General features: G+C 43.9%; 1 protein-coding gene across 1 annotated transcript in view; it reads left to right on the plus strand.

Annotated features, from left to right (window-relative positions):
* LOC147698809 (E3 ubiquitin-protein ligase TTC3-like) overlaps positions 1-27,539 on the plus strand; it is a 1,497,644-nt gene that overhangs the window by 675,529 nt on the left and 794,576 nt on the right. The window contains exon 25 of the mRNA XM_086935406.1: positions 12,756-12,820. Within this exon, the coding sequence (XP_086791532.1) occupies positions 12,756-12,820 (65 nt within the window). The remainder of the gene's footprint in view (positions 1-12,755; positions 12,821-27,539) is intronic.

Genomic DNA, 27,539 nt, shown 5'->3' on the forward strand with positions numbered 1-27,539 from the left:
CGCCCCTCACAAAGCAGAACCGGGGGAAGAGCCTTCTCCAACATCGCGGCCAAGACCTGGAACGAGCTCCCGATCGACATCAGACGCACCCCCTCCCTGAACACCTTCAAAAAGACCCTCAAGTCTTGTCTCTCCTACTGAACAAACTGTTGAACCCCCCCCGCGCCTTGAGACATGGGTGAGTAGCGCGCTTACATTTCCCTGATTGCTTTATTGATTGATTTAGTATTGTAAGAAGTGATATTGCAGAAGGCAGAAGATACCGCGTAGCTCCTGGAGAAAATTATGATATTATTAAAGAATGTTTAGTTTCTTCCAAATGTACTGATGGGTTATTAATGTAGCGAAACTGTATACTACCCCTCCCTGGTTTCAAGAAAAAACTGCATTAGCTTATTTTTAATGTAACACTTCATATCACACTTCTGCTGTTTTTATGTATAGATATTACTATTACCAAATGTAGGATACTCATATAGAGTATACCTTGCTGTCTTGTATGTTACTTTCAAGTTAGTGATGGACCCTAATATTGGCAACTTGATTGGCACAGTTCAAAAAATGTCCTTGGGAATGCGATCTGTACTGGACATGCAGTACAGGATTAACAGATGTTGAAATTAGGAACATGGCATCAGGTAGGAGTCACCCAAATAAAAAGAATTGGTACACAAACGTGTATGTATCCTGTGCATTGCACGTTGCTTACCTTTCCATCGCCTCAAAGAGATTCTGAGTTGAAACTGACATACTGGGTGTTATCCCCTCTATATGAACCAGCAAAAGCACAGGAACAGGCCTACAGCTAGGCACACCAGGACGTGCAACTCCATAGATTGTTTACTATTGAATGGCCATTTCTGATACCTTCACACTTATGGTGCTTTGGAATATACATTAGATAAGGTATTTGCAATCAAACGCCTCCTTCATGAATAATATTGCAGTTACGTGATGTGTGCAAATGCCAGGAAGAATAGTGAGGCCAATATAAACCCAAGTGGTGACAACGAGGAGGCATAAGTGAAACAGGGTCCATAGTCTCAGCATACCAGTGCCACTATTGTCAGGGACTACTTGATAAAACTATTACTTTTGAATTCACCAAAATCACTAATATGTTTGTTCAATAAATTACACGTTGCACTAAAAATTGTTTTTAAAACATTTAAGTAAGTCCCTTAATCTATCATATTTCCCCTTCCTACGCTAACTTTTCTGTTCCCTGAGAGATTTATGCTACCCTCAAACCATCTCGAAGTAGGTCAGTTCTACCTTCCCGATCCTACTTATGAGCAAAACCCCAACTGTCCCTGTTCCCTGGCAGTCCTGTCCCACCCTCTTGTAGTCTTCAGCTAACCATACAATAATCTGCAGTTTTCTTAGCGGACCTGTCTCTGGAATCTGGGCTGCAGAGGTAAAGCTCCTGTGAGGTCTGCTTAGAGGTGTGCTAGAAGGAATTGGATATATAGGAAGTGAATGGGAGGGGTGTAAGTGGTGGAGTTGCTTGTCCAGGGAATGAGTTGGAAAGTGGCTGTCAGCTATTTGCTGCCACTACATTTCTCTCCAGGGCTCATGCCTCTGGAGAATGGGCAGTTGTTCTAAATTGTCATCCTTCTCAGGACCCTCCTGTTTTCACCTTTGGACAACAGAAGACTCCATAGCACCAGACCACTCTTGAGTCACACCTTACCTGTATGCAGTGGTGGAGTGAGGATGTTTCACTTGGAGCTAAACGATTAGTATCTCCTTCAGAGAGTTGCCCTTCTTAACTCTTGCTTCTCATACTCTAGACAGACGGAGAGTATGGTATCATGCTGCCTGAATCCATCCACTCCTCCATTATGTGAATGCTGTGACTAAGTCTATCACAGGAAGGGCAGGTCGGGCAGCAGGCTTGCTGACCTCCTAGCACAGATTTGGTAGAACCACAGGTGCACAGAAGTACTGAATGTTCCAGATGGCAAAGTACTTCTAGCTATATTAGGGACAATGGATGTGAAGGCAGCTGGTGTGAAAAAGGTCGAGGCAGTTGCTGCTAAAGAAGGGAGAGTAGAGGAAGTAGCTGCAGAAGCAGACGTGGTTGACCACTGGCATATCACGCTTGTAGGTTGTATGACTGGATTCATTCTTGAACCACAGGTGGATGGCATAGCAAGGTAGGACTTGTAGGTCTTTGCTCATCTTCACCCACCACCTCTTTCTGTGCAGTTTCAACTGCAGTAGGTGGTATCAAAAAGTAAAATGCAATGCTATAGTCATGAGTAATAGTTGTGACAGTGCACATTTTTGGTATACACATTTGTAGTAGTTTGTTAATATACAAGTGTTTTTATAGTGAACAAGGTGACCACTGATATCACAATGTATTATCCTGTTCCCTCTGGGTGCATTTTTTTTCCACACATTTTTTTATTGAAATTTCAAGCACATAGTTTCTACTGAATCACTGCCCAGTCACAAATCCTAAAATAAAGTATTCCACTTCTGCCTAAGCATGTGCAGTTTAATAGTTAGCTCATCAGTAGGGCATTTTCAAGCATATCACAGTACAGAGCCCATTTGTGCCCCAACAAGTCCTCCCATCCCCTTCCGGAACCCTAACTTCGGAAGGAGAGCCCCTTCCACCAACTTATCTACCACAACCAGCACCCCATTGAGCCTAAAGGTTCTGCCAACTCAGCTGTCTTGTTACAGTAAAATTACACTTTAATGCAGAAAGAATGAACCGACCCAGGGCCCTCCATTGAGGATAGGATATTGAATGCCACTCAACTTCACATACACAGCCTTGCGTTTTGCATTGTAGTCTTTAGAGTTTGAAATACTACCCTTAGTGCTCACAGGTGTAGTGAAGAGCATCTCAAATGGGGTCCCCAGTGGCTGCAGAATGAATAGAGGTGCGCCTGACCCAGTGTCTAAACTGAGCGTAACATAAGCACTTTGTCTTTCGGAGGTCCAATTCTGCTGTGCATTCAAAAGGACATGTCTGAAATCATCCGGCATCCACCCCCTGCAGCATCAAAAATCATGCCCCTCTGGAGGTGAAGGCAGCGTTGTAGTTGATTGACTTGTATGGTGATGGGTGTGTCATTATGCCCCTTGATGCGACATAGTCAAGGTTTTCAGTTGTTCCCGGTTTTCAGTGAGGTGCTCACAGGGGTACTAAGATATGTATTAGTGGGAGACTATGTTTTTTTATCTAGCCAAACTACGACCCAAAGAAGTAGTCAAATTATGGCGTGTCCATTTGCCACCAATTCTTTTCATATTCTAACATGGACAATTCTGCTACAATTTGCAGTGGGACTGCTGCATAGCAGTGGGGAATTCTGGGAGTCGCCATACCCTCCTGTCTCCTAGGTTTGAAGCAATAACTTCTAAGGGACCCTCATCGCCCTGCCCCCCCCCAAATGAATTGTTCGAGACATGTTGTACATACTCCTGCCATATAGTGTTGGGCTCGGTTGTGTGCAAGTTGTTTTTCTTCCAATAATTCTTCTCAAATCACAAGGTAGTGTGTGGCCACCCCTCCACCTCTTGCTTGCAATGTGCATGGTCATCAGCTCCATTGTTATATTATTTTTCTGCACGACGGCGACACAAGAAAGACAGAGATAGAAAGATGACCATGTAAGACCAGTAAAAAGTAATGGTAACTGCAACAACCAGAGGTGTCTGGGGGTGAAGGGTCATCACATGTGAATCTACAGCACTACATGTGATGAACAGATGCTTATAGGGCAGTTAGCATTTTATATTTGAGGCATGTGTGGCTATAGATACACATTCTGTGCATAGACTGTAAAGCATTCCTACCCTAAGCGGTGGCTGCCCTGTGGATATTGCAGAAGACTGAAAGAGTTTGACCAGCATTTGTTTGTTGGTGGGCTAATAGGTCTACGCCAGGCTTTTCCGAGCAGTTCGTGAACAACTGGTAGCTCTCCAGCTACCTGTAAGTTGCTCTCCTATGTGCAGCCCAGCCTATTAAGTTAGATGCTTTTGCTTGGATGAGTTAACATATGTATACCAATATTGAAAAGGGTGTATCAAAGATGAAATAGCTGATATTTGGAAAAACATTGTTGAACTTCCAAAGTATATTTAAAGATGAAATTTGAGTGATAAACTATGTAGCGCATAGGAGGCTTTATTGCTTATATCATAACCTTAGTGCCAAGGGCATGGCATCTATGGCTGGTATGTATTGCACATGTAGAGGCATTCCAAATTGATGAACCTCTTTTGCATTACTGCTGGCAACTCTACCTGATGCACTGACGTCAACACTGCTTACAATCTTACACGAGGTGGCCACTACTGTAATCTTGTCTTATGTGGTCACTATAAAACACGAATAATAGTAGTAGGTCAGCATGATTTTCACTGAACATAAATGGCTCTTATTACAGAAAAGGTTGGATCCCCAGGTCTACACAGACGTGCTTAGTGAAAATGTTTGGTGTAGACCAAGTAACTGGTTTATAAATGTCTGCTATAGGGAGGTTTCCAAAAAAAGGCCATAGAAACCACTTTGTTCTTTGTGGAATGGGCCCTTGTAGGAACAGGCAAAACTCTTTTAGATTTTGCGTAACAGGTTTGAATGCATTTCGATAAGGGCTTCCCTTTATGTGGTTCAGAAAAAGCAGCAAACAGTTGTTGGGTTTTCTGAAAGGGCCTTGTTCTCTCTACATTGTACATTAAGGCTTGTTTGGTGTCTAAGGAATAAAGAGCCCTTTCTGCAACGGAGTCAAATCTGGGAAGAAAACTGGAAGTTCTGTTGGTTAAGGTAGAAAGAAGAGACCACCTTAGGAAGAAATGTTGGGTTGGTGTGAAGGACCACCCTATCTCTATGAAACTGAAAGAAAGGTTCTTCCAAGGTTAACGCCTGGAGTTCACTAACGTGCCTTAGAGATGTGATAGCTACTAGGAAGGCTGTTTTCCAAGAAAGAATTAGTAAGGGACTTGGAGTGGAGTTCTTGAATGGGGGACCCATAGGTCTGTTGAGGACAATATAAAGATTCCACACCAGGGCTGGAAGCCCACAGGAAGAATTACTGTTTTGAGTCCCTCCAAAAAAGCTTTAATGACTGCAACCCTGAAGAGGGATATGTTGCCTATTTTGCAGATATGCAGCCACTAGCTGTAGCCGGAAAGAGGTGAAGGCTAGACTACACGTTTGGAGGTGCAGTAGGTAACAAATGATGTTCCGAACATTGGCAGCCACAGATTCAATGAAGTTTGAGAGGCAGTAGCAGACAAATCTTTTCCATTTGGCAGCATAGCTGGGATGAATAAATGGTGTGCGTGCTTCCTTAAGAATGTTCATGCATTCTTGAGATAGATGGAGGTGACCAAATTATAAGACGTCAGAAGCTAGATCACAAGGTTGTGATTGTTGGGGTCGGGTTGCCTTATTTCCCCATAATTCTGCCTGAGAAGTTCCGGCTTATAGGGGAGCCTCTTGTGCGGAACTACTGAACGTTCGGGGATAGTGGTGAACCAGGCTTGTATAGCCCACATGGAGGCCACCAGGATGAGGTTGAGGGAGGTCTGCAGTAGCTTCCAAACCACTAATTGAAAGGAGGGCAGACACCGAAAAGCTTAGGAAAATATCCTTGACCAGTAAATCCATAGTGCATTGCCCATTACCTGTAGGTGTGGGAATCTAGAGGTGAAGTTTGTTCATCTTGGGTTTTCTGCTGTGACAAAGAGGTCCACGTCCAGAAACTCACATCGCTGGAAGTAGTAGACTTGTTGCTGCATCCTGCTGAGACTGTCAACAAAGTTGTTTTCCACTCCCCGGTGATATTCCGCCAACAGGTGTATCTTGTGGTGGAGAGCCCAGCGCCAGATGGACTAAACAAATTGAGAAAGCAGAGGGAAGCAAGTGCCCTCCTGCTTCTGATTGTAATACATGGCTGTCTTGTTGTCTGTTTGTATGAGAACTACCTTGCTCAGTATGTAGGGAAGGAAGGCCTTGAGGACTCGATGAAAATCTAGCAGCTCCAGATCGTCAATGTGGAAATCCTTGTGGATGGGACCTCACTGGCCCTGGACAGACTGGTTTTGTAGGTGTGCCCCTTCCCCTCCCCCCCCCCCTTCCCCCTACCCTCCTCCCCATCCACTGAGATGCTTCAGTCATGATGAGGATCTGCAGAACTGGGTCAAGAAAGGGTCGCCTTCGCAGCAAGAGATTGGTATTCCACCACTGCAGAGAGTGATGAGTGAGGCGACTGATCAACACTAGAACTTCCTAATTACCTTCTTTTTGATACCACTTATGCGATCAGCATTCCTGCAGAGTATGCATGTGCAATCTTGTGTAGGGTACTACGGCAATGTAAGAGGCCATCAGGCCTAGGAGGAGCAGGTATGCCTGTACCGTGACCTGCTGATTTAGCTGAAGCAGAGGCAGCAATGCTTGAAAGTACTGGACGCTTAATGGTCTGGGAAACACCTTGCTGACCTCTGCATTGAGGATGGCTCCCAGATAAGGTTGAATTTGAAGGGACTGGAGATGCAAATGTATGGAGTTAATGGTAAAGCCATGTTTGTACAGGAGTTCAAGTGTGGCTTGGGTGTGTGCACAGCACTGTTGTTGTGTTGCACTCTGTATCAGCCAATCGTCCAGCTGGTACAATACATGGATGCCCTGACTTTGCAGGTGTGTGGTTACTACTGGAAGTCATTTGGTAAAAACTCTGGGTGCGGTGGTTAAGCTGACCACTTACCACAAACAAGAGATAGCAGTGATATATGCGATGTAGAAGTAGGCGTCTTTGAGGTTGAGTGCAGCTATGAAGTCATCTTGCTGTAGCAGAGATATTTAAAATAGGTTGGTAATGCACTGATTATTACATTTTAGTTGTGTGCACTCTGGGAACGCCTTCTGATCCTAGGCATAGATAAAATGAATACGTTGCAGCCCTCAACCAACCCCCCACCCCAGTCGGGGGAAGCGTCCCCTTTGTGCACTGCTCTGGTCGTTGATGCAAGAGGTAGTCCGATTAGTGAAACGTTACTTCAAGAAATTAAACACTGAATAAACTAGTCACTAGTACTTCACATTTACTTCATTCAAATGACAAATTATTTCAAAGATATATGTGGTTAAAGCATTCCATATATTTCTAATTGTATATATATCTATCAAAATTCTTAATTAATAGCCATAAATATCCTGTTGCATTTCAGGCAGAGCCCTTCTTCAGTGGATATATAATCCACGGGGAGTTTCAGAACTTCTCATTCCTTCTTTAGTCACGATCATTCCCAACAGTCCCTTCAGACAGTGTATCCACACTGTGGGGACATGTGGAAAGAAAATCTTCTCTGCTGGAATTATGACGCTCATCCCATTAAATTCAAATTGTCAACTGGCCAGTTACACACATGCTCTTTGGGATATGGCGAGCTTCCTGGAGGACATGCAAGCACATTTTTAGGAGGTTCTCGGGGATGGACAGAATGCCTCCTGGCATACTGTGAAGTTGGACCTGGATCCTTCTGACTTCATGTCAAAAGTGATGGGCACTTCGAACCCTATCCACTAACAAGCTTAGCTCTGGTCATCAGGATTCTCTAGCAATATGCAGGTCAATCTAAGAGACCTGCCTTTTGTTGGAACCAGTCTGTTGCGGTAAAGCGGATGCTGCTCTAGAGAGTTTCAAAGCCACCAGGGAAACAGCCTGATCATTAGGTCTTCCGCATCCTCAACCCCAGAGTGACTACAGGCAGTTTTACCGCTTTCAATTATTCTGTACAGTAGTTTCCTTTCGGCAGCAACAATCTTGCAAGCCACAAGGTCAACCAGTTTCCCCAGGAAGGCAGTCTTACTTTTCTTCCTCAAGGACACCTAGCTCATACTTGAGGTGAATGCTCTCCTTTATGTCGGCCTGGAAGGCCATCTCTTCGGACCAGATGATCCTCCAAATAGAGGAAAGAGGTTGCACCTTTTCCTTTCTTCAGGCCCTACTCCATCCAACTCCCATGTTCCTCTCCCAATACGGATCACCTCGTCATCCTCCAACAAAGGTGGCAGCACTTTTGCAGAAAGGATCTGTGGAGTAAGTGCTGTAGCAGGAAAAGGGTCAAAAGTGCTACTGGATGGTTGAACTTCTTCCTCAAAAAGGAAAAACTCAAGATTCTGACCCTAGCCCAAGTGCTACTGGGTTTGGAAGCTGGAGATCGGAGGGTGTCACTGGACCTGCAGGACATGAACTTCCACATCTGAATCATAGGGTCTCACCGGAAGTACTTGAGGTATGTTGTGAATTCTACGCACTACCAGTTTGCAGTGCTTATTTTCAGCACCACGATTTTTGACCAAGGTGGTGGGCGGTGCTAGCACTCCACTTCAGACAGTTGAATATATACATTTTCCTGTACCTACATGACTGGCTGATCAAATCTGGATTGCTAGAGGTGATGTTGCACCATCTGTGTTGCACCATCTGCAGTCAACAGCATCACTATCAGTGGTGACTGCCTGCGCTATTATCTTGCCAGTCGTGAGTGACGTTTTCTATCGGAGGTAGCCCAGAATATCTTCATGCTGTGGGCCACTCCTCAGGTGAACTTGTTCACCTCACCAAAATATTTTCAATGCCAGCAGTTCTCTGCCTCCCAGTATCTGTTGGCAGGAGGCTTGGTGGGAACTCGCTTCAGATGAGGTGGCGGTATTAGCACTGATCTAATTTCTGTTGTTATGGTACCAGTTTCTCTCTTTACTGATGCCACACACATGGAATAGGATGTGCAACTACTGTTTTGTCACTGCTATTATTGTAACAGTGTTATGAACTGGTAGGTTGATAACTACATTGTATTTTTTAATCATCTGTATTCTCTTTAAAAGCAATATAGTTTTATGTGATGTATTTTGTAATGCATTTATTAAATGACTATGTCAACAATCAATTATAACTTGTTTAGTCTAATCAAGCCATGCTACTTGAAACCCAAGTGCCCTTTTCTCTCCCTCCCCTGGCAGTTAATTTAGCTTTATAGAGAAAACGGGGATGATTATTCTGAGTGGTTATGGCGCTTTACCAAATATCGGCAATATCAGTATTCGACTCACTATCTTAGTTGTTGGGTGCCTAGGTATGGGTCATCATCCTTGCCCACAGATGATCCGTAGATCCGAAATGTATTCTAAGTCCTATCACACCAACTTAAAATATCCACAGGAACACAATGTCACAATTAAATTCACAAAGTCAAATCAGATTGCAATTAGATATATGGTTCATTTAATCCTTAAGGCTTTCTCCAAGTCCAGCCAACACGTGTTTCGTCGAATGGGCAGGTACCCACGACTTCATCAGGGCTGGGAAAGAAAATACAATACAAACAGATATTGTAGTTTTGCGATACATCGTGTAATGGTCACATTTTAAATATAATTATTTCATGATAATCAGTTTTGATGACATGCAAGTGGGAATATTCTTTACATGTTATCAATCCACACATTGTCAAGATAGATAGATATGTTTCCCTCTTTTTGCCGAGTGAATATTCATGAGAGGAAAGGAGGGGAGATAGAGCTCCCAGAGAAAGGATGAGAAATACCTCCTTAAGAGGTCAAAAGGGTGCCCCACAATTTGTGAAGCCACAACAAACACCGGTAGCACCAGATTTCCCGACATCATACCGGCACTATGCCTTACCAATTATATTTCAGCCATAACACCATATTAGAGTTGTCCTTTTCAATACCAGTGCAATATATCCCTCATCGGGTAAGTGGGTTATTATAAATAGTGATGTTCCAGAAATTATCAAGACTGATCATCGCTGCTCAGGCTTACCTGATATTCGATATTGGTAGGTTATATGCCTGTAAATCATCATAAGATATATACATCTTGTAAATTCCATATACATGTTAATATCATCCATGTGAATAAGTATATAAATGAATAAACCGGCCCAGAAACGTACCTTCTGGCTGGTTATAATTCCGACCCAGCCTCACGTGGCTTGGTTAGTAGTTTCTTTGAGCACCCGGGTTTGTGTCTGTTAATCACGCTGTAGGAAAATATGTATATATTGCATATTACCCAGGTGAAATTAAATTATATGGATACAACTCGTACATTGTTACATGGTTAAAGTTGTCAGGTTTTTAACAGGTCTACTGTATTGACTATTATTATTAGAGCCTCGAGCTTACCTTCATATTGATGATTTAGAGTATATAGCCCCAGAAGCGACCAGGATGAATTAAGTTAGGATCCAAGTGTTTAGTAGGATCATTAGTTGTATTCGTCACGTGGATATTGACAATGCGGGCGGTGGAATATGGGATGAACTCAGACCAAGAATTACACTATTATCTGGGAGATTAACATACTGCCCAATATCGCTATAGAGTTAATAAAATATACCTATCTGTATGATCCAGACACAAGACCATCTGTATATAAAATTGATGTAAGATGTAAATGACATTATAATCGTAGTGAATGCGAATGTGCCCTCTAGCTCCATTATGATATACAATATGAAAAGAAAAAATAATGACCTCAAATTTTAAAAAGTAAATACTGTATATGAAGATGTATGCCTCGCCGATTATGTATGAATAACACATTGATACACAATGTAATGTTTAGGCAGAACCTATATTTTGGCCTACTAGAATGTCTTTCTTCCACAAACTACATGTACTCATCCTGCCCCATATTTTGGTGTCAGGCATTACCGGTGACGAAAGTTCCCCTAATCTATACGGGTACACCTTATGGATAATATGATTCAACAGCATATAAAAAGAATCTAACTTCAATCCTATACATATACGCATGATTTTGCGTATAACCTTTATTTCGATAAATAATAACATTTCGGGCATCCACCAATGAATACTCTAAATAATACGGCATGATAATACGTTAGACACTGACCCAAAATGGCGGACTAGAACTACGCTACGTCTCAGACGCAGACATTCTAGCCGCGTCAAACAGGAAGGCAAATCTTATGGATATATACTTCCGGGTTAAGAGACGCGGCTCTTCCACAATACGGAGAGACCGGCTCTACACGCAGCAACATTTTCCCCGTGACTTCAAAATACGAAGGTAAGATAATAGAACGATACAAACTTAGACACACAACATACTTTACCTTCAGACCACAATTACGGAATATTAACGAACTTCCGTACATGTTTGTCCTTTTCTCTTCCTTATACGATCGGCAGCTGGGGTGAGGATTAATATTTATCTACCAACGTGACGAATACAACTAATGATCCTACTAAGCACTTGGATCCTAACTTAATTCATCCTGGTCGCTTCTGGGGCTTATATACTCTAAATCATCAATATGAAGGTAAGCTCGAGGCTCTAATAATAATAGTCAATACAATAGACCCCTTATAAACCTGATAACTTTAACCATGTAACAATTTACGAGTTGTATCCATATAATTTAATTTCACCTGGGTAATATGCAATATATACATATTTTCCTACAGCGTGATTAACGGACACAAACCTGGGTGCTCTAAGAAACTACTAACCCAGCCACGTGAGGCTGGGTCGGAATTATAACCAGCCAGAAGGTACGTTTCTGGGCTGGATTATTTATTTATATACTTATTCACATGGATGATATTATCATGTACATGGAATTTACAAGATGTATATATCTTATGATAATTTACAGGCATATAACCTACCAATATCGAATATCAGGTAAGCCTGAGCAGCGATGCTCAGTCTTGAAAATTTGTGAGGCATAGTGCCGGTATGATGTCTGGAAATCTGGTGCTACCGGTGTTTGTTGTGACTTCACGAATTGTGGGGCACCCTTTTGACCTCTTAAGGAGGTATTTCTCATCCTTTCTCTGGGAGCTCTATCTCCCCTCCTTTCCTCTCATGAATATTCACTCGGCAAAAAGAGGGAAACATATCTATCTATCTTGACAATGTGTGGATTGATAACATGTAAAGAATATTCCCACTTGCATGTCATCAAAACTGATTATCATGAAATAATTATATTTAAAATGTGACCATTACACGATGTATCGCAAAACTACAATATCTGTTTGTATTGTATTTTCTTTCCCAGCCCTGATGAAGTCGTGGGTACCTGCCCATTCGACGAAACACGTGTTGGCTGGACTTGGAGAAAGCCTTAAGGATTAAATGAACCATATATCTAATTGCAATCTGATTTGACTTTGTGAATTTAATTGTGACATTGTGTTCCTGTGGATATTTTAAGTTGGTGTGATAGGACTTAGAATACAGTTAATTTAGCTAGCTGGCAAGCACAACAGACTCTGTAAATAGATAGCTGGTGGAAGAAATGGAAAGCCACTGAGGTTGTGCAGGGATGTCTTTCTCTTGGAAAAGAAAAACATCTCTTTTGTAAGATTCCAATAGTGAAAAACAGCCCCTGATGACCACTGCAGTCATTACGTTTCTGTGTGCTTTTCAGAATCTAGTGACTAATAGTTCTAGCTGTCAGTAGAGGGATTTGGACATCACAGGGAAGTATAAAAGTGTTTTACACTTATGACTCTCCAGTGAAACGGTTGTCTCTTTTTAAAGAACCCACTTTCCTATAGGGCTTTGGTATAGTAGAGTTCATCTCTAGACTCAGATGACTCTCCTATTCCAAGGTAATGTGTACAGTAGCAGATAATAATGCTGGATTTTTTAAAGGAGGGATTTGAATCTCATGAATGAGCCATCCAGAAACTCTAGTAATTGTTTTTTTCTTTTATGTAGGATGAAGTCAAAATTGCCAAAGTTAAGGTTCCTCTGAAACCTATTGTTAAACAGAAAAATGCATGGTAAGTCTAAAACTGGATTTTATTTAAAATAAGCCACCTTTTAATGTTTTTTTTATATTTTCATTATTGTATGCATTTGGTTTCATGTGTTGCACATACATTAGTTCTGGTGGGTCAAACTAGAGCGCAGGCTCTTCAGCTTTTGGTGATTATAAAAAAGGCATGTCCTGCATGGCTGGCACTCAGCTTCCATTTGCTGTTAGTTTTGTCATAGCCTTGAAGGATAGTCAACTATGTTAAAAAGAGAATATCTTTGGGTGAACCCTACTATACAACAGATTATCTATCCGAGCATGGTATTTTAAAGGGTTAACTCCTTTATTTTCTGTGATGTGGCCTTAAACAATCTTGATAACACTTGTTAATGTCCCAATTTCTGTTCCTTCTCCAACAATATGAAGTAACTATTCTGTGTCACAGCTGTTTCCTGCCTCCCAACTCCTCTCAAGATCTGCCTAGTTCAGCGTATTACATTGTAAAAAAAAAAACGTTTGTGTGATCCGCCACTTAGTTTGGACTTGCTGTAATTCGTAGTTCCACTAAGTGTGGAAAGGTGCAACAGAGGTCTATTGAAAAAGACATGTCCCACTTGGCAGCCTCTAGAAATGTTTGTCTTCTATGTTTAGCTTTGTGGTTGGGTATGTGCATTCCATTTCGAATTCACTGGGTTCAGACAGAGCATTTTATATTCCATAACTGACAAAAGGCTAACCAGCAATATGAATTTAATTAAACCAGTGGTCCTTCCAAACCAGGTTGTTTTTATGGCATTTTTTTATTGTATGTGTCTTATCAAGTGTTACAGAAGTTGGCTACAAGGAAAAGTGTGTAATTTATAATCACATATAGTGTTTTATGAGTAGGCAGATCAAATACGTCCTTTAATTCCCACTCCCTAATCTGTGCTCTCTGAAATCTGTTCTCTCTGCAGGAGTCTTTTACACAGACAGTTGCTATACCCAAGAAATATTTATAGCAATGAACACAATAACCATTTACCTTGGGGTAGACCGGTTTAGCAGACCATTGTCATTGAAAAGTTCAATACATCAGCTGTCTTGTGTTAAAACAAATAAAAGGGGTGAGAGAAGTGGAAATTACGTTGAAGAAGTTAAACTTGAAATGGGATGGAAGTGTTGGATGCATGGTTGCCACAGCATCCTCTTCCTGAACATAAAGTTAAACTCTGCCGGGCAGAATCCAGAGCCCCATCATATTAGCGATTGCTATGTACGAGCTGGTAGCACCTATAAATAGAAATTTCCACATATTCTATTACTGTTGCGGTGCGGGACACAAAATATATAGATCTCCTGTCTGATGGACTTTGACACAGCGCATCTATACAGGAAAGCATAGATTTGTTAGGACGTTGGATAGAGGCCTGCAGGTGGTTACCATGCCAGCGACTTTACAAACCAGAGACACTTTGTGAGGAAGTGGCCCTATATATACTGGACTAGACTGAAGCACAGTGTGTATAGAATCCACAAACTCCAGAGGTTAAAGTCAGGACTGACCTTACTCTTCAATGTGGTAACTTGGTCGAGCAGTAAGGCAGTACTAAAGGACAGTGTAAAGCATTTGTTGTACACAGTCAGCAAAAGGGTTCACACACTCAAGGACTGAACTCCAGACCAATTGTTTTTATATACACCGATATAGTTGTTTTATTTTTAGAACCGACAGTTATAAAAATATACTTTTCTCCATATGAGTACTCATGTAATTACTTTGCAAAGAAGCAATAACGTTGGTGCACACAATAGATACAGTATTTGCAGTAGACAACACAGTTCTAAAATACACTATAGCATTGATCTCAATGGGTTTTCTTCATATAATTACAGTTGATTACTATATAGATTACTTTAGTAGTTTCAGGACTAGATCCTAGATTTAGTCCTGGGGTCTAAGCTGAAACCAGATTAACAAAAACGTTTTAGTTACTGTAGTGAATTTTCATGAATATAAAGCGGTTTTAAAAGTTCACACTTAAAACTTTTCACTGTAAATCTCGCAATGTTATTCAATGGGAGAAAATTCAGGTTGCAGGTAAAGTACTATCTTGTTACTTTTGTAATCCAGTACTGGGCTCCTAAGGCCAGCACTGGGGTCTCAACTTAAAACCGTTAGGTAATTGTGTTTCAGTATTTCGTAGGATTTTTAAAGAATATTTCAAGTTTTGTCAGTCAGTCAAAAAATCTTTATTCGATAAATAAAAATCATAAAAGAATAACAACACATACATCCTCTTTTGCATCAAGTTTTCAAAAGTAGACGGAAGAAATTTCAGAGAAAAGCATACAATGGATTCCTATGGAGAAAATACAGGTTACTAGTAAACCCGGTAAGGATTACTTTAGCAATTCAGTACTGGGCTACAAGGTACAGTACTGGCTTCTCCCCTGATCACAGGTGAGTACTTCGGAATTTGGGTGATTTTATATGAATATTTTTAGTTTCCAAAACTTCACAATTAAAAGATTTTTCAAGCCAAATCAGTCAATGTTATCCAATGGCAGGTAAGGGAGTTATCGGTTTCCAGGTGAGTACTTGGCTGGTGAAGTCAGTGTTCTGGGCATAGACTCAGGGGTCCCCCAGTGTCAGGTAAGTACAGTTAGTTCACCCCCAGCGGCACAGGGGCGGCCGGGTGCAGAGGTAGTTAGGCCCAATGTTATCGAATGAGGGACTCCGGTTGGTGGCTGCTGGCTAGCGGGTCACGCAGCTATGGGAGCTGAGCTCCTGGTCACTTGCTCAGGCCAAAGGGTAAAGTAGGATAGGACAAAGGTGGCACAGCCAGCGGCACTCGGGCGGCTGGGTGCAGGATGCTTTTGAGCCGCCGGGCGCTCAATGTTATCCAATGGGAAAGGTCAAAGGGGAACAAAGGCTGCAGGCTCCGGGACGGAGACTCTCCAGGGGCGAACAGCACTTGAGGAAAGTTGGGATCTTGGAGCACAGGTAGGTACCCCAAAGGGAAGTACAGGGGGCCGAGGGGTGCCGGGTGCAGGGGTGTCTTGGGGTGTCGGAAAGCTTACCCTCAGCTTGTCGCATTTGGGGTGGCCCCTGGTTCTGAGTCTGCAGTCGTCGTCTGGTTCGTGGAGGAGGGTCTTTGGGCACTGGACTTCGGGACCCAGTCGCCGGGGGGACGTCCTCGTGGCCTTGGTTCACTTGGACACGGGCCGGGCTCGGCGGGTGCAGAGTGGGCTGGTCCGGAGCTTCCTGGCTGGCACCAGGGGGGTTGTTGCAGCAGAGCTTCTGCTGATGGGAGTCCCAATCTTCAAGAGGGTCAAGGCAGGCAGGTCCTCTGGGTGTCCCAAGGTTGCTGTCCGCAGGAGTCGCCGGGAGTAGGCAAGAGCAGTTTCCAGGATCAACAGGCCGGTAGGGCTGGGGCCAAGTCAGTTGTTGCCGTCCTGTTGTTAGCAGCTGCACCACGGGTCTTCTTCTTCTTGATCTTCTTTCCTCTTTTTTTTATCGGGATCTGAGGAAGGAAGGTTCAGGGAGCCCCTAAATACTGAATTTAGAGGCGTTACAGATAGGGCTAGGACCGGGACCAATAGGTCCCTGTCCTGGGGTTGGTACACCCCCTAGCCTGCTCCTCTCCTGTGCGAGGTGGGCAGGAGCCTAGCTGTGATTGGGCAGGGCTCCCCATCTTCAAGATGGCCGGAGGCTGGGGTCGTGCTTCACCTCGTCTCCCCCACCTGAGGGGTGGGGTTGGCACAGGTTGTCACACCCCCCTTCCTGACGTAGTTTTTCCCGCCAGTCTTCCCGCCAGAGTGGGGGTCAGGACTGGTGGAGGCTGGTTGCTGGGTACAGCAAATGGTCTGAAGAAGCTCAGAGGCGGCATGCCTTTGAAGCTTCCCCCTGCCCATCCTGGGGGAGGAGACCTAGCACCTTGCCCAGGATGTGCATTGTTGCAGGCCCAGGAGAGCGGGGGCTCTCCTACTCAGGGGTCCAGCAACATGTCTGCTGGGTGGCAGCCTTCACAGCCACTCAGCCCAGACGTGGATTGTAGGTTAGGTTTTCAGGGGGCGTCTCTAAGATGCCCTCTAGAGCATTTTACGTTAAATCCCACACTGGCATCAATGCGGGTTTAATGTGCTGAGAAGTTTGGTACCAAACTTGTCAGTCTTCAGTGTAGCCATTATGGTGCTGTGGAGTTCATAATGACGACCTCCCAGCACCATATACTCTTAATGGCATCACTGCACTTACAGTGCTCAGGAATGGCCCTGGGTTCTGTAGGGGCACAGGGCTCATGCACCTGTGCCCACACCTCTGGCATAGGGCACCCAGCTAGAGGGGTGACTGAAGTATGCCAGAGCAGTGGGTTCTGTGGGCATTGCACACAGGGATGTGTGCCATGTCGACTCTTTGTTTAGTTCTGTACTTAGACTCTCAGCCTGCAAAGGCAGTGTGTGGGTGTCAGGGGTACAGGGCCCCTGAGGGTGGCACAATAAGTGCTGCAGCCCTCAGGGGTCTTCTCTGGTCACCATGCCCTGGGTACCTAGGGTACCATTTACTAGGGGCTGACAGGTGGCCAGAGATGCCTATTGAGTTTTAGTTTCAACACAGTTTTAGGGAAGGAACACAGGCCCTGGGTACCTGTTTGGCAGGAACCTAGGGCACACTCAGTCAAAGCACATCAGCAGTTCAGAAAAAAGTAGGGGCATACCAATACAAGAAATATGGCACTTTCTCATACACCTTGCCTGACTGGCCCCAATGGTAGCTTTGAAAATTCATACTTAAAACTCAAAGTGAGGAAAAATACAAAAATATAGCACAAAGTGTGTCTCTTTTTCAGATAAGCTTGGCAGGTTTTCTAACTTGCATTACGAGACCACATATTGTCTTCTAGACCAGTTTTAAATGGAGACCTGCGCTCATACATTAAGCTCTAGACTTAATTTCAATTTGCATCCAGTGATGGAATGTTGCTGGTCCTGCCACTCATCCATTTGTCCAGACACTGTGAGTCTTCTCCGTGTTCAATGCCATAGTAGTAATCCATCTTTACTAGTCAGTGGTCCTAGTCGTCCATGTACTACTGGTATTTGAATGTGTGCTCTCCTTTCTTTGTGACAGTCTAGTCCTATCAACAATTCTATCCATTTACCAGTCATTCCTGAGGCTCGCCCTATCTCTTGCTATATACATGCTTCCAAAACATTCTAAATGACTATTTTAAAACTATTAGAAGAGCAAAATGAAGCATTCCACTAGGAATATGTTTTAACTAGTGATGTCACTTACATCACATAGGTGTGTTTCTTCCTCCATTGAACATTTTCAGGAGCTTGCAGATCAGTTCTCTTTATATTTTGTGGACAAAGTAAGACCCATCTTTGCCTCACTTTGCTTCTTGGAAAAGGTGTCTGTATCGAACTTTGAGGAGATGTCTAAAGTGGTTGTGTGCTGGGGGCTCCTCATATATATTCCGATATGGAGGAGGCCATTGGAATTTCCTGGTTGGATGATTTTGCAATACTGTCCCTGGAACAATTTACCCCCATTACAACTGAAATTAGGCCAGGTTCCACACTGGAGAATCCCTCTAAAGTTCTGGAAGGAGCGGAGGTCGACCTTAGCACAGTCTCTGTTGGATATAGCCAACAATTGTCTAATCAGTGCCTGAATATCAACAGAGTTGGAACTGACATTGTCACCCTTTTTAAAAAGCAGAATGCAGATCAATTTGTTGTTGCCAGTTTTCATCCCAATTTGCTTCTCCCATTGGGTTAAGATCTTGTAGAAATATGTCAACATTCGACTTTCAGATTTTTGGGAACATCACCATTTCCTCGTGCAGGTACAATGTAGCTTCTGTCCTGCCTACATCACTGAATCTTCTTGATAGCATTTTTAGATGATTTTAAGTGCTTTGCTGACAGATCAGACCCAGTATCTTGAGTTCTCTTGGATATGTCCATGGCATTTGATGCAGTTTCCCACTACTTTCTCCTTACTAGACTTAGGGAGATTACCCCTAGGACATAGCAGTTTCCCTGCGTGCACTAGCTCAGGCAGGGAAGCTTCTGTTTTCTCTCGCTTGGTGGGAGCAATTTCAAAACTCCTGCCAAACAGAAGCAAACGCTAAGTCAGATCCTAGCGGGCGGGAGCATGAAAAATGCTCCAGCCCGCTGGCAGCAAACTTTTCGTCTGTTTCCCTGCCCACACTGAAGTAGACAGAGAAATAGATTTAAAAATTGCTCCCGCCGCAGCATTTTTAGCTGCTCATGCGTGTGAGAACAATGCCACCATAGTGTGGTGTGTGCCCTGGGTGAGCACCAGGGCACCCACTCTTTGCTGGCTGGACCCCGGTAGATGGCGTCCCTGGGGCCAAATTCGGTCCATGGAGGATTCGACACGCCACATCTCCTCCTTAAGACATTGTCCAGGACACGAGGGATGGGTCCGACCGGCCAAAATCGACCCGGAAAGGGGCGGGGTGCGCAAGTCCATCTCTCAATTTTTTTTTTTTTTTTTTTACAAAGCCTGTGTCCAGGGGGATGGGGTCCCTGGGGCCTAAATCAGCACCGGGAGGGGGGTTGCATGTCCTCCTACCGATTTAAATAGGGTGTCAGAGGATGGGGTCCCTGGGATTGAGAAAAACCCAAGGAGGAGGCTGCAAGCCCCCTCCTACTTGTGTACTTTTCCAGGCCCTGGGGGATGGATTCCCGGGGGCCGAAATCAGCCCTGGAAGGGGAGCATGTGCTCTCCTTTCCCACAAAATGTGCCAGGCTTTGGGAGATTGGGTCCTCGGGGCCAAAAGCTGGCTTGGGAGGGGGTCTGTGGGTCGTCTGCCTTTGTAGCCAGACCTTGCAGCCAACCTCCACTGCGCATGGCCAACAGCCATGCACGGCAGCCGTTGGATTAACGCATGGTAATTAAATATTACTTTACGTTAAACAAAAACTCTAGAAATTCACTGAAAAAAAACAAAGGTTGCAGAGACCTTAAAGTTAGGATATAGCATTAAAAAAAATAGAAATTCACTGAAAAAAACAACGGTTACAGGGATGTTATAGTTGGGAAATACAATTGACTAGTTGTCTTTCTTGAAACCCTGCTTGGTGTCGGTCCCTACCTGTAGGTGGGTTTTTTAATTCAGCCTGTTGTTGGATTCCTCTATCACTAGTTTTATTCATCCTTTTGCGACATCGGTCACTTGGGCTATTGCCCTTTGTTCTGTTTTTTTACTGTGGCCCAGGATTCTGCTAATCCTGCCCTGTTATTAAATTAGAAGCTCCGTTTCCTGGGTTTATGGTTTTCCTTTGGCAGCCTCTTGTCTCATGTATCCATCAGGTGTAATGCTATTCAGCTTTTGATTTGCACTACTTTGGAGCTTTTTTTCTTCTGCAAACTTCCATGCAGCGACTTATTCTTGGATGTTTCAATCACATTTTTTCTTGAGGCATTTCCCTTATCACAGATTATATTCTTCCCTTTGGTTGATCGCTGTTCTCTTGTTGGATGCAGGATGTTTCCATCTTGTGGCATTTGGTTGTGCGCACCAGTATTGCGTTATGCTACCTCTTCTGTGTAGAGGTTGGATCTGGCTGTCTCTTTGGAGACTTTTGTTGCCACCAAGTACCTGTAGCTCAGTGGTAAGGGCTTGTGCCTCTGGTGGTACAGGCACTCCCAGGACAAGGGTTCAAATCCACCAATGTTGGAAAACATATGGCCATGCCGCCCTGAATGCTCCTACTCTCGTCTAGTACGTGAGCTCAGCAAGGTTGGTCTGGTTAGTATTCAAATGGGAGACAGTCTGGGCTATCCTGGTACTGTTCCCTTTCTATTATGTTCTTTGTTCTTTTATCCTCTATGCCTCATGGCCATTGCGAGCTCATTATATGAACGTGTGATCTGTATATTTATGTGCCCTTGTTGGCCTTCAGATGGGAATTGCTTTCCCTCTTCTGTTTTAGGTGATAATTCCACCTGGATATCCCGTTGGGTAGGTTCTTGAACTCTATTTGTTTTCTTCATTTTGACCTTCTATGTTCTGTGTATTTGTCCATGCTTTTTTGACCGGAGTTCTCTTTCATGGCTAGTTCCTTTGGGGAGTACGTGCTTGTTGGGATTCTTCTAGCAGCCAATGTTGTCTTTCAGCCAAGCCTCCAGCACTATTCTTGGATAAGGCATCCCCCTTTTTCACAATTTCGCCTGGTACTCTAAGCTGGTTTCAGCTCTGTGTCTCTCAGTATGTGCATGGAGTGCCTTTTGGCGTTGCTGTGACTTAATAGGCTGCAACATAATGTTCGAGGCATATGGGCTGCAGATGGTACATCTATGAATAGATCGCCATCTGGTGTTGGGCTCGGATGATTGCACTTGTTTTTCTCTTGGAGAAGTCTTTTGTCGTCACGAGACTGGTGACTCCTCCTTTGGGTGCTAGTGCGCATGGGCATCGGCTCCATCCTTAGATTGTTTTTTTCCGCCATCGGGTTCGGATGAGGATCGAAGCGCTCCGTATCGACTTCGAGAAAAAGTGATATTTCGGCGCGTATTCCCTTTCCAATTCGACGGTATTGTTATCGAACGCGATTTCATTTCCATTCCGACGCGTTTCGACTCCAACAATAAACAGTTTCTTCTACGTCGATGAGACCGGGAAGCCTTTCTCGACGTAGTCCAGCCCGAAGTCCATGGAAAGGACTCCATTTAAAAGATGTCCAACGTGTGGTGCTAAGTTCCCACACAAGGACCTACACGAGTTGTGCAATCTCTGCCTATCGCCTGAACACGAATCCAGGGACTGCGAAGCCTGCGCAGCATTCTCCTCCAAGTCGACGATTAGAAACCATCAAGCCCGACGACACAAGGTTTCGAGAATGCAGTCGGAGGCAATCCTGGAGCTGTTCGAGGGCCAGCACCCCGAAGAGGAAGACAAACATGAGGACGAGTTGGGGTCGGAAGTGGACGAGTCTGATGTCGAAGAAATCGACGCTCAACAAACCGTGAGTGACGACGTCCCCTTACCAAAAAAACGACCCCGTGTGGTACCGACCCCGCCTTCGAGCCTGGTCAGACTACCGAAGAAAGTTTCCGACGCCCCGCCTTCGGGCCCGGCAACGAAACCGAAACAGAAACAGAAACTCTAGGCCTCCCACCATGTCGGATCCGAGAAGCGGTCGACATCGACATCGACACCGAAGCTCCATACAAAGGAAAGCTCGACGTCGAAACATTCCATGTCGAAACCGAAACAGGCTTCGACGTCGAAGACTTACTCGACACCGAAAAAATCGGAATTGAGCAAATTCTCGGTGCAGAAAACACAGAACATGTGACGGTCAGAAGCAAAGTCACCTTTCGGAACCAAAAACTTCGGTACCGACACAGGAGCAGCAGACAGATCCAAAACAAAAGACTTTGTTTATCGATCCGCAAACTGGCAAAGTGGTGACAAAATCACCGAAAAAGAGGAAGGAGGAACAGCTAGATGACAAAGCTCTTCCTCCTAAAAAGAGAACAATGGGGGCAAATACAACTCCTCCCCTTTCTCCTCGACCTAGAGACACACCCTCTTCTCCTCTTCCTCACTCTATGCCAGCTATTCCTCCACCTTCTACACCAAGACCATCTACACCTCATAACAGATGTAGACAGTGATACAGGGGAGGGAGAACTTCATGGGGATGACGACACTGTCCCAGATGAAGAAGACCAATGGGAGAATTATGATGCAGGGTCAGATGATGATAACGACCCAGAATTATATCCCTCAAAACCTTCACCACCTGATGATAATACAGGTTTTGTACAGCTGATTAATAGGGCAGCAAAATACCATAAGGTAGATTTACACGCAGAACCTCAAATAGAGGATTTCCTTTTAGAAACACTACCTGCTGCACAAAGAACATCAGGAACACTACCTATGCTAAAGGGTCTTCTCAATCACACAACAGACATATTCAAAGACCCTGTGAGGGCTAGGGTATTCAACCCAAGAATTGATAAAAAATATAAGGCAGCCCCAAAGGACCCAATATTTATCAAGGGACAGGTACCTCTGGACTCGCTTGAAGTCACAAACGCTCGTAAAAGAGCAAACTCATTATCTACAGGAGAAGCTCCTCCTCCTGATAAAGAGTCCAAGTTAATAGATGCATCGGGCAAAAGAGTAGCATCCCAAGCAGCAAACAGCTGGCGCATAGCTAATACACAAGCGCTACTTGCACGCTATGATAGAGCGCATTATGATGAGTTAGAAAAACTCATCACACATCTCCCTAAGGAACATCAAAAAAGGGCAGACCAGCTTATACAAGAAGGGAAGATAATAACCAACACTTCCATTAAGTGCGCCTTAGACGCGGCAGACACTGCAGCAAGATCCATCAACACCAGTATCATGTTAAGAAGACATGCATGGCTTAGGGTCTCAGGGTTCAAACAAGAAGTACAAACATCTTTATTGAACCAACCTTTTGAGCAAAAAAACACTTTTCGGCTCAGGTACAGATGAGACTTTAGAAAAGATTAAAAAAGACACAGAAACTGCTAAATCAATGGGAGCATTACAACAGCCAACTCAAAGGGGTTCCTTTCGTAGGTCCACCTATAGAGGCGGGTCAAAGAATACAGGCACAAGCCAGAAATTTACCTCTTTTACACCAACATCACCCAGACGTAATTCAAGAGGCAGTTACAGAGGGAACAACAACAAGGGTAGAGGTCGCGGAAATAATAACAACCGCAACTCCCCAACCCCAAAACAGTGACTTAATACAACTCCCCCCAGACCATATAACAACGGTCGGGGGACGTCTATCACAGTTCCTACCTGTCTGGGAAAACATCACGTCAGACAAGTGGGTGAGACAAATTATCCAACATGGTTATTGCCTAGAACTCACAGCTACCCCACCAAACATCCCCCCCAAACAGCGTCCAATGAGTCAAGATCATCTAACATTATTAAAACAGGAAGTACTATCACTGCTACAAAAGCATGCTATAGAGAAGGTTCCAAAACATCAGCAGGGCACAGGAGTATACTCTCTATACTTGCTAATTCCCCAAAAAGACGGGTCTCTAAGACCAATTTTAGACCTCAGACCTCTCAATGCATACTTAAATTCGGAACATTTCCACATGGTCACGCTCCAACAAGTACTTCCTTTACTGAAGAAAGGGGACTTTCTTTCTACACTGGATCTAAAAGACGCTTACTTTCACATCCCAATTCACAAAGCTCACAGAAAATACCTCAGGTTTGCAGTAGAAGGACAACATTATCAGTTCAAAGTCCTTCCGTTTGGGGTCACAACAGCACCAAGGGTGTTCACAAAATGCCTAGCAGTAGTTGCAGCACACCTAAGAAGACAGCAAATACATGTCTTCCCTTACTTGGACGATTGGCTAATAAAAGCCAAGTCACAGGAAGAATGTCTTCAAAAGACCATTCAATTGCTGCACCAGCTAGGGTTTACGGTGAACTACACAAAATCCCACCTTCAACCAAACAAAGTTCAACAATATCTAGGGGCTACTCTAGACACAGAAAGAGCCAAAGCATACCCCAATCCAATCAGGATCCAAACAATGGTCACTTTGATCCAAAGATTTCAACCACAACACTCACTAACAGCTCGAGTGTTCATGCAGCTGTTAGGGATGATGTCCTCCTGCATACTGCTAATACCATATGCCAGACTACAAATGCGTCCACTGCAAGAATGTCTAGCAACACAGTGGAATCAGGCTCAAGGTCAGATTACAGATCTGGTGTTGGTAGACGACCGCACACATCGCTCTCTGAAGTGGTGGAACACAACAAACATTTCCAAGGGGCGGTCGTTCCTACAACCGATTCCAACTACTAGCAGTGTTTCTTGCATTAAAAGCTTTTCAAATGCAAATCCTCAAAAAGCCGTCCTGATCAGAACAGACAACATGACTGCAATGTATTATATTCAAAAACGGGGGGGGGACACACTCTCTCCAACTATCCAGACTAGCACAGGACATTTGGAGATGGGCCATTCCTCAAATGATCTATCTGTTAGCCGAACACCTACCAGGAGTTCAAAATCAGATAGCAGACATCCTAAGCAGAGAGTCCGAACAAATACACGAATGTGAACTGCACAACCAAATACTGCAGCCATTCTTCCAAAGATGGGGACAACCAGAGATAGGTCTCTTTGCCACTCATCAGAGCGCAAAATGCCAAAACGTCGCATCGAGGTACCCACACCACCTGTCCCAGGGCAATGCGCTATGGATAAATTGGTCCAACAAATTTGCTTACGCTTTTCCCCCTCTCCCACTAATTCCATTAGTGGTTCGGAAACTGCAACAACATTCAATGACAATGATACTAGTAGAACCCACGTGGGCAAGACAGCCGTGGTTCACCACGCTACTGCAACCCTCACAGGTGCCACATCAACAGTTAAGATTATTACCCTCGCACCTTACACAGAACCATGGAGAAATAATGCACCCAGATCCCAAACAATTGAACCTAGCGATCTGGCTCCTGAGGTCATAGAATTTGGATACTTAGATTTTCCTCCAAACTGTATGGAAATCACCAGAGCATGCTATGCAGCAAAGTGGAAAAGGTTTGCTGTATACTGTAACAGTAACAACATCAACCCTCTGGACGCATCCACTAAAGAGATTATTTGCTATTTACTACACTTGCAGCAATGTAACCTTGCTTACACCTCTATTAGAGTACATCTTGCAGCTATAGCAGCGTACCTGCAAAACAGACAACATCTTTCCCTGTTTAAAGTACCAGCAATAAAAGCTTTCATGGAAGGCCTCAAAAGAGTCATTCCACCAAGACTACCGCCTTCCCCAGTCTGGAATCTCAACATAGTACTTACCAGACTAATGGGACAACCTTTCGAACCTATGCATAGGTGTGAAATACAATTCCTCTCATGGAAGGTGGCTTTTCTTATAGCTATTACTTCACTCAGAAGAGTAAGTGAATTGCAAGCATTTACAATACAAGAACCATTCCTGCAGTTACACCAAAATAAAGTGGTTCTTAGAACAAACCCAAAATTCTTGCCTAAAGTAATTTCGGCATTCCACATCTATCAGGCAGTGGAACTACCAGTCTTCTTTCCAAAACCACAGACGGTAGCAGAAAGGGACCTACATACATTAGATGTCAAAAGGGCGATATTGTACTGCATAGAAGGAACACAAACGTTCAGAAAGACAAAACAACTATTGGTAGCGTTTTCTCCTACACATAAGGGCAATCCTATCTCTAAAGCAGGCATTGCCAGGTGGATTGTAAAATGTATACAAATATGTTACTTAAAAGCAAAAAGGACATTAACTGTTCCTCCTAGAGCTCACTCTACACGTAAACTAGGAGCATCTATGGCATTCTTAGGAAGCATTCCTCTAGATGACATATGCAAAGCAGCTACCTGGGTTACACCGCATACCTTCATAAAACACTACTGTGTAGATGTGCAGGCAACACAACAGGCTAGAGTGGGACAAGCTGTACTAAAAACTTTATTTCAGACTGTTGCAACAGACACTGGTGACCACCGCTAGGGAGATAACTGCTGTATAGTCTATTCATAAATGTACCATCTGCAGCCCATATGCCTCGAACGGAATATGCTACTTACCAGTATGCATCTGTTCTTGGCATAGAGGGCTGCAGAGTGGTACATGCCATCCCAGCCTCCCCGGAAACCTGTGTCTGTTCCAACACTATCTTATTTAGATACACTTACATGGGCATTTCTATCTGTATTCTATCATACTACTCCATCTAACCCTACTATGGCAAAACAATCTAAGGATGGAGCCGATGCCCATGCGCACTAGCACCCAAAGGAGGAGTCACCAGTCTTGTGACGACAAAAGACTTCTCCAAGAGAAAAACAAGTGCAATCATCCGAGCCCAACACCAGATGTCGATCTATTCAAAAATGTACCACTCTGCAGCCCTCTATGCCAAGAACTGATGCATACTGGTAAGTAGCATATTCCTTACCTGCATATGTATTTTAGTAGGATGTTGTTTAAGTTTTTACATGGTAACATTATTGCCTTTAGGGCTATATATTGTTTACTCAGGCTTCTACACCCGCGTGATGCTGAGCCGTTTTGGTCTGGTATGATTACATTTTCTGTCTCGAGAGCCATTTCTCTTTGTTACCCCCAAAAAATTAATTGGGAGAAAAGGGAACAGGATGAGAGTTTTTCTCCACGGAACAACTACTTATTCATTGTTTGGTGTATTCTCTGTTTCCCTAGGACCTTCCCCTGCATGTGTTAGGTAGATTAGTTCCGATGGTGGTTCTTCTGTTTGTTCTTTATCCGAGGAGGAACCCTTGTGTGCCTCTTTTCGTTCCCAAATTTTTGTACCTTAGGGGTTTACGTACTGTTGGGTGTTTTGTGTAAGATCTCTTCATATTCCCCTTCATGCTTGGTTTTCGTTGCCTGGGTCATCTGGTCCTCTTTTCCAGTCCTAGGTTTTTTCTTCCATACCTTGCCGTGGAGGAGTTAATACATCTTGTTGTGTTTGTCCTATTTTACTAATTTCAAATCCCATACAGTGGTTGCCTTTTGGCTCCTTTGATCCACAAGATCTTTATTCCAACATACATCCCATCCTCTACTTAGACGGGTCTGGTGTCACAGTCCTCTATTGTGTGTATTGCGGGGACCTCTGTTCCTCCTCTTGGTCATACGTCAGAATTCCTTGGCTCCACTCAGC

The sequence above is a fragment of the Lissotriton vulgaris genome, chromosome 8 (genome assembly GCF_964263255.1).
Source record: "Lissotriton vulgaris chromosome 8, aLisVul1.2, whole genome shotgun sequence".
In the NCBI taxonomy this organism is placed as follows: Eukaryota; Metazoa; Chordata; class Amphibia; order Caudata; family Salamandridae; genus Lissotriton; species Lissotriton vulgaris.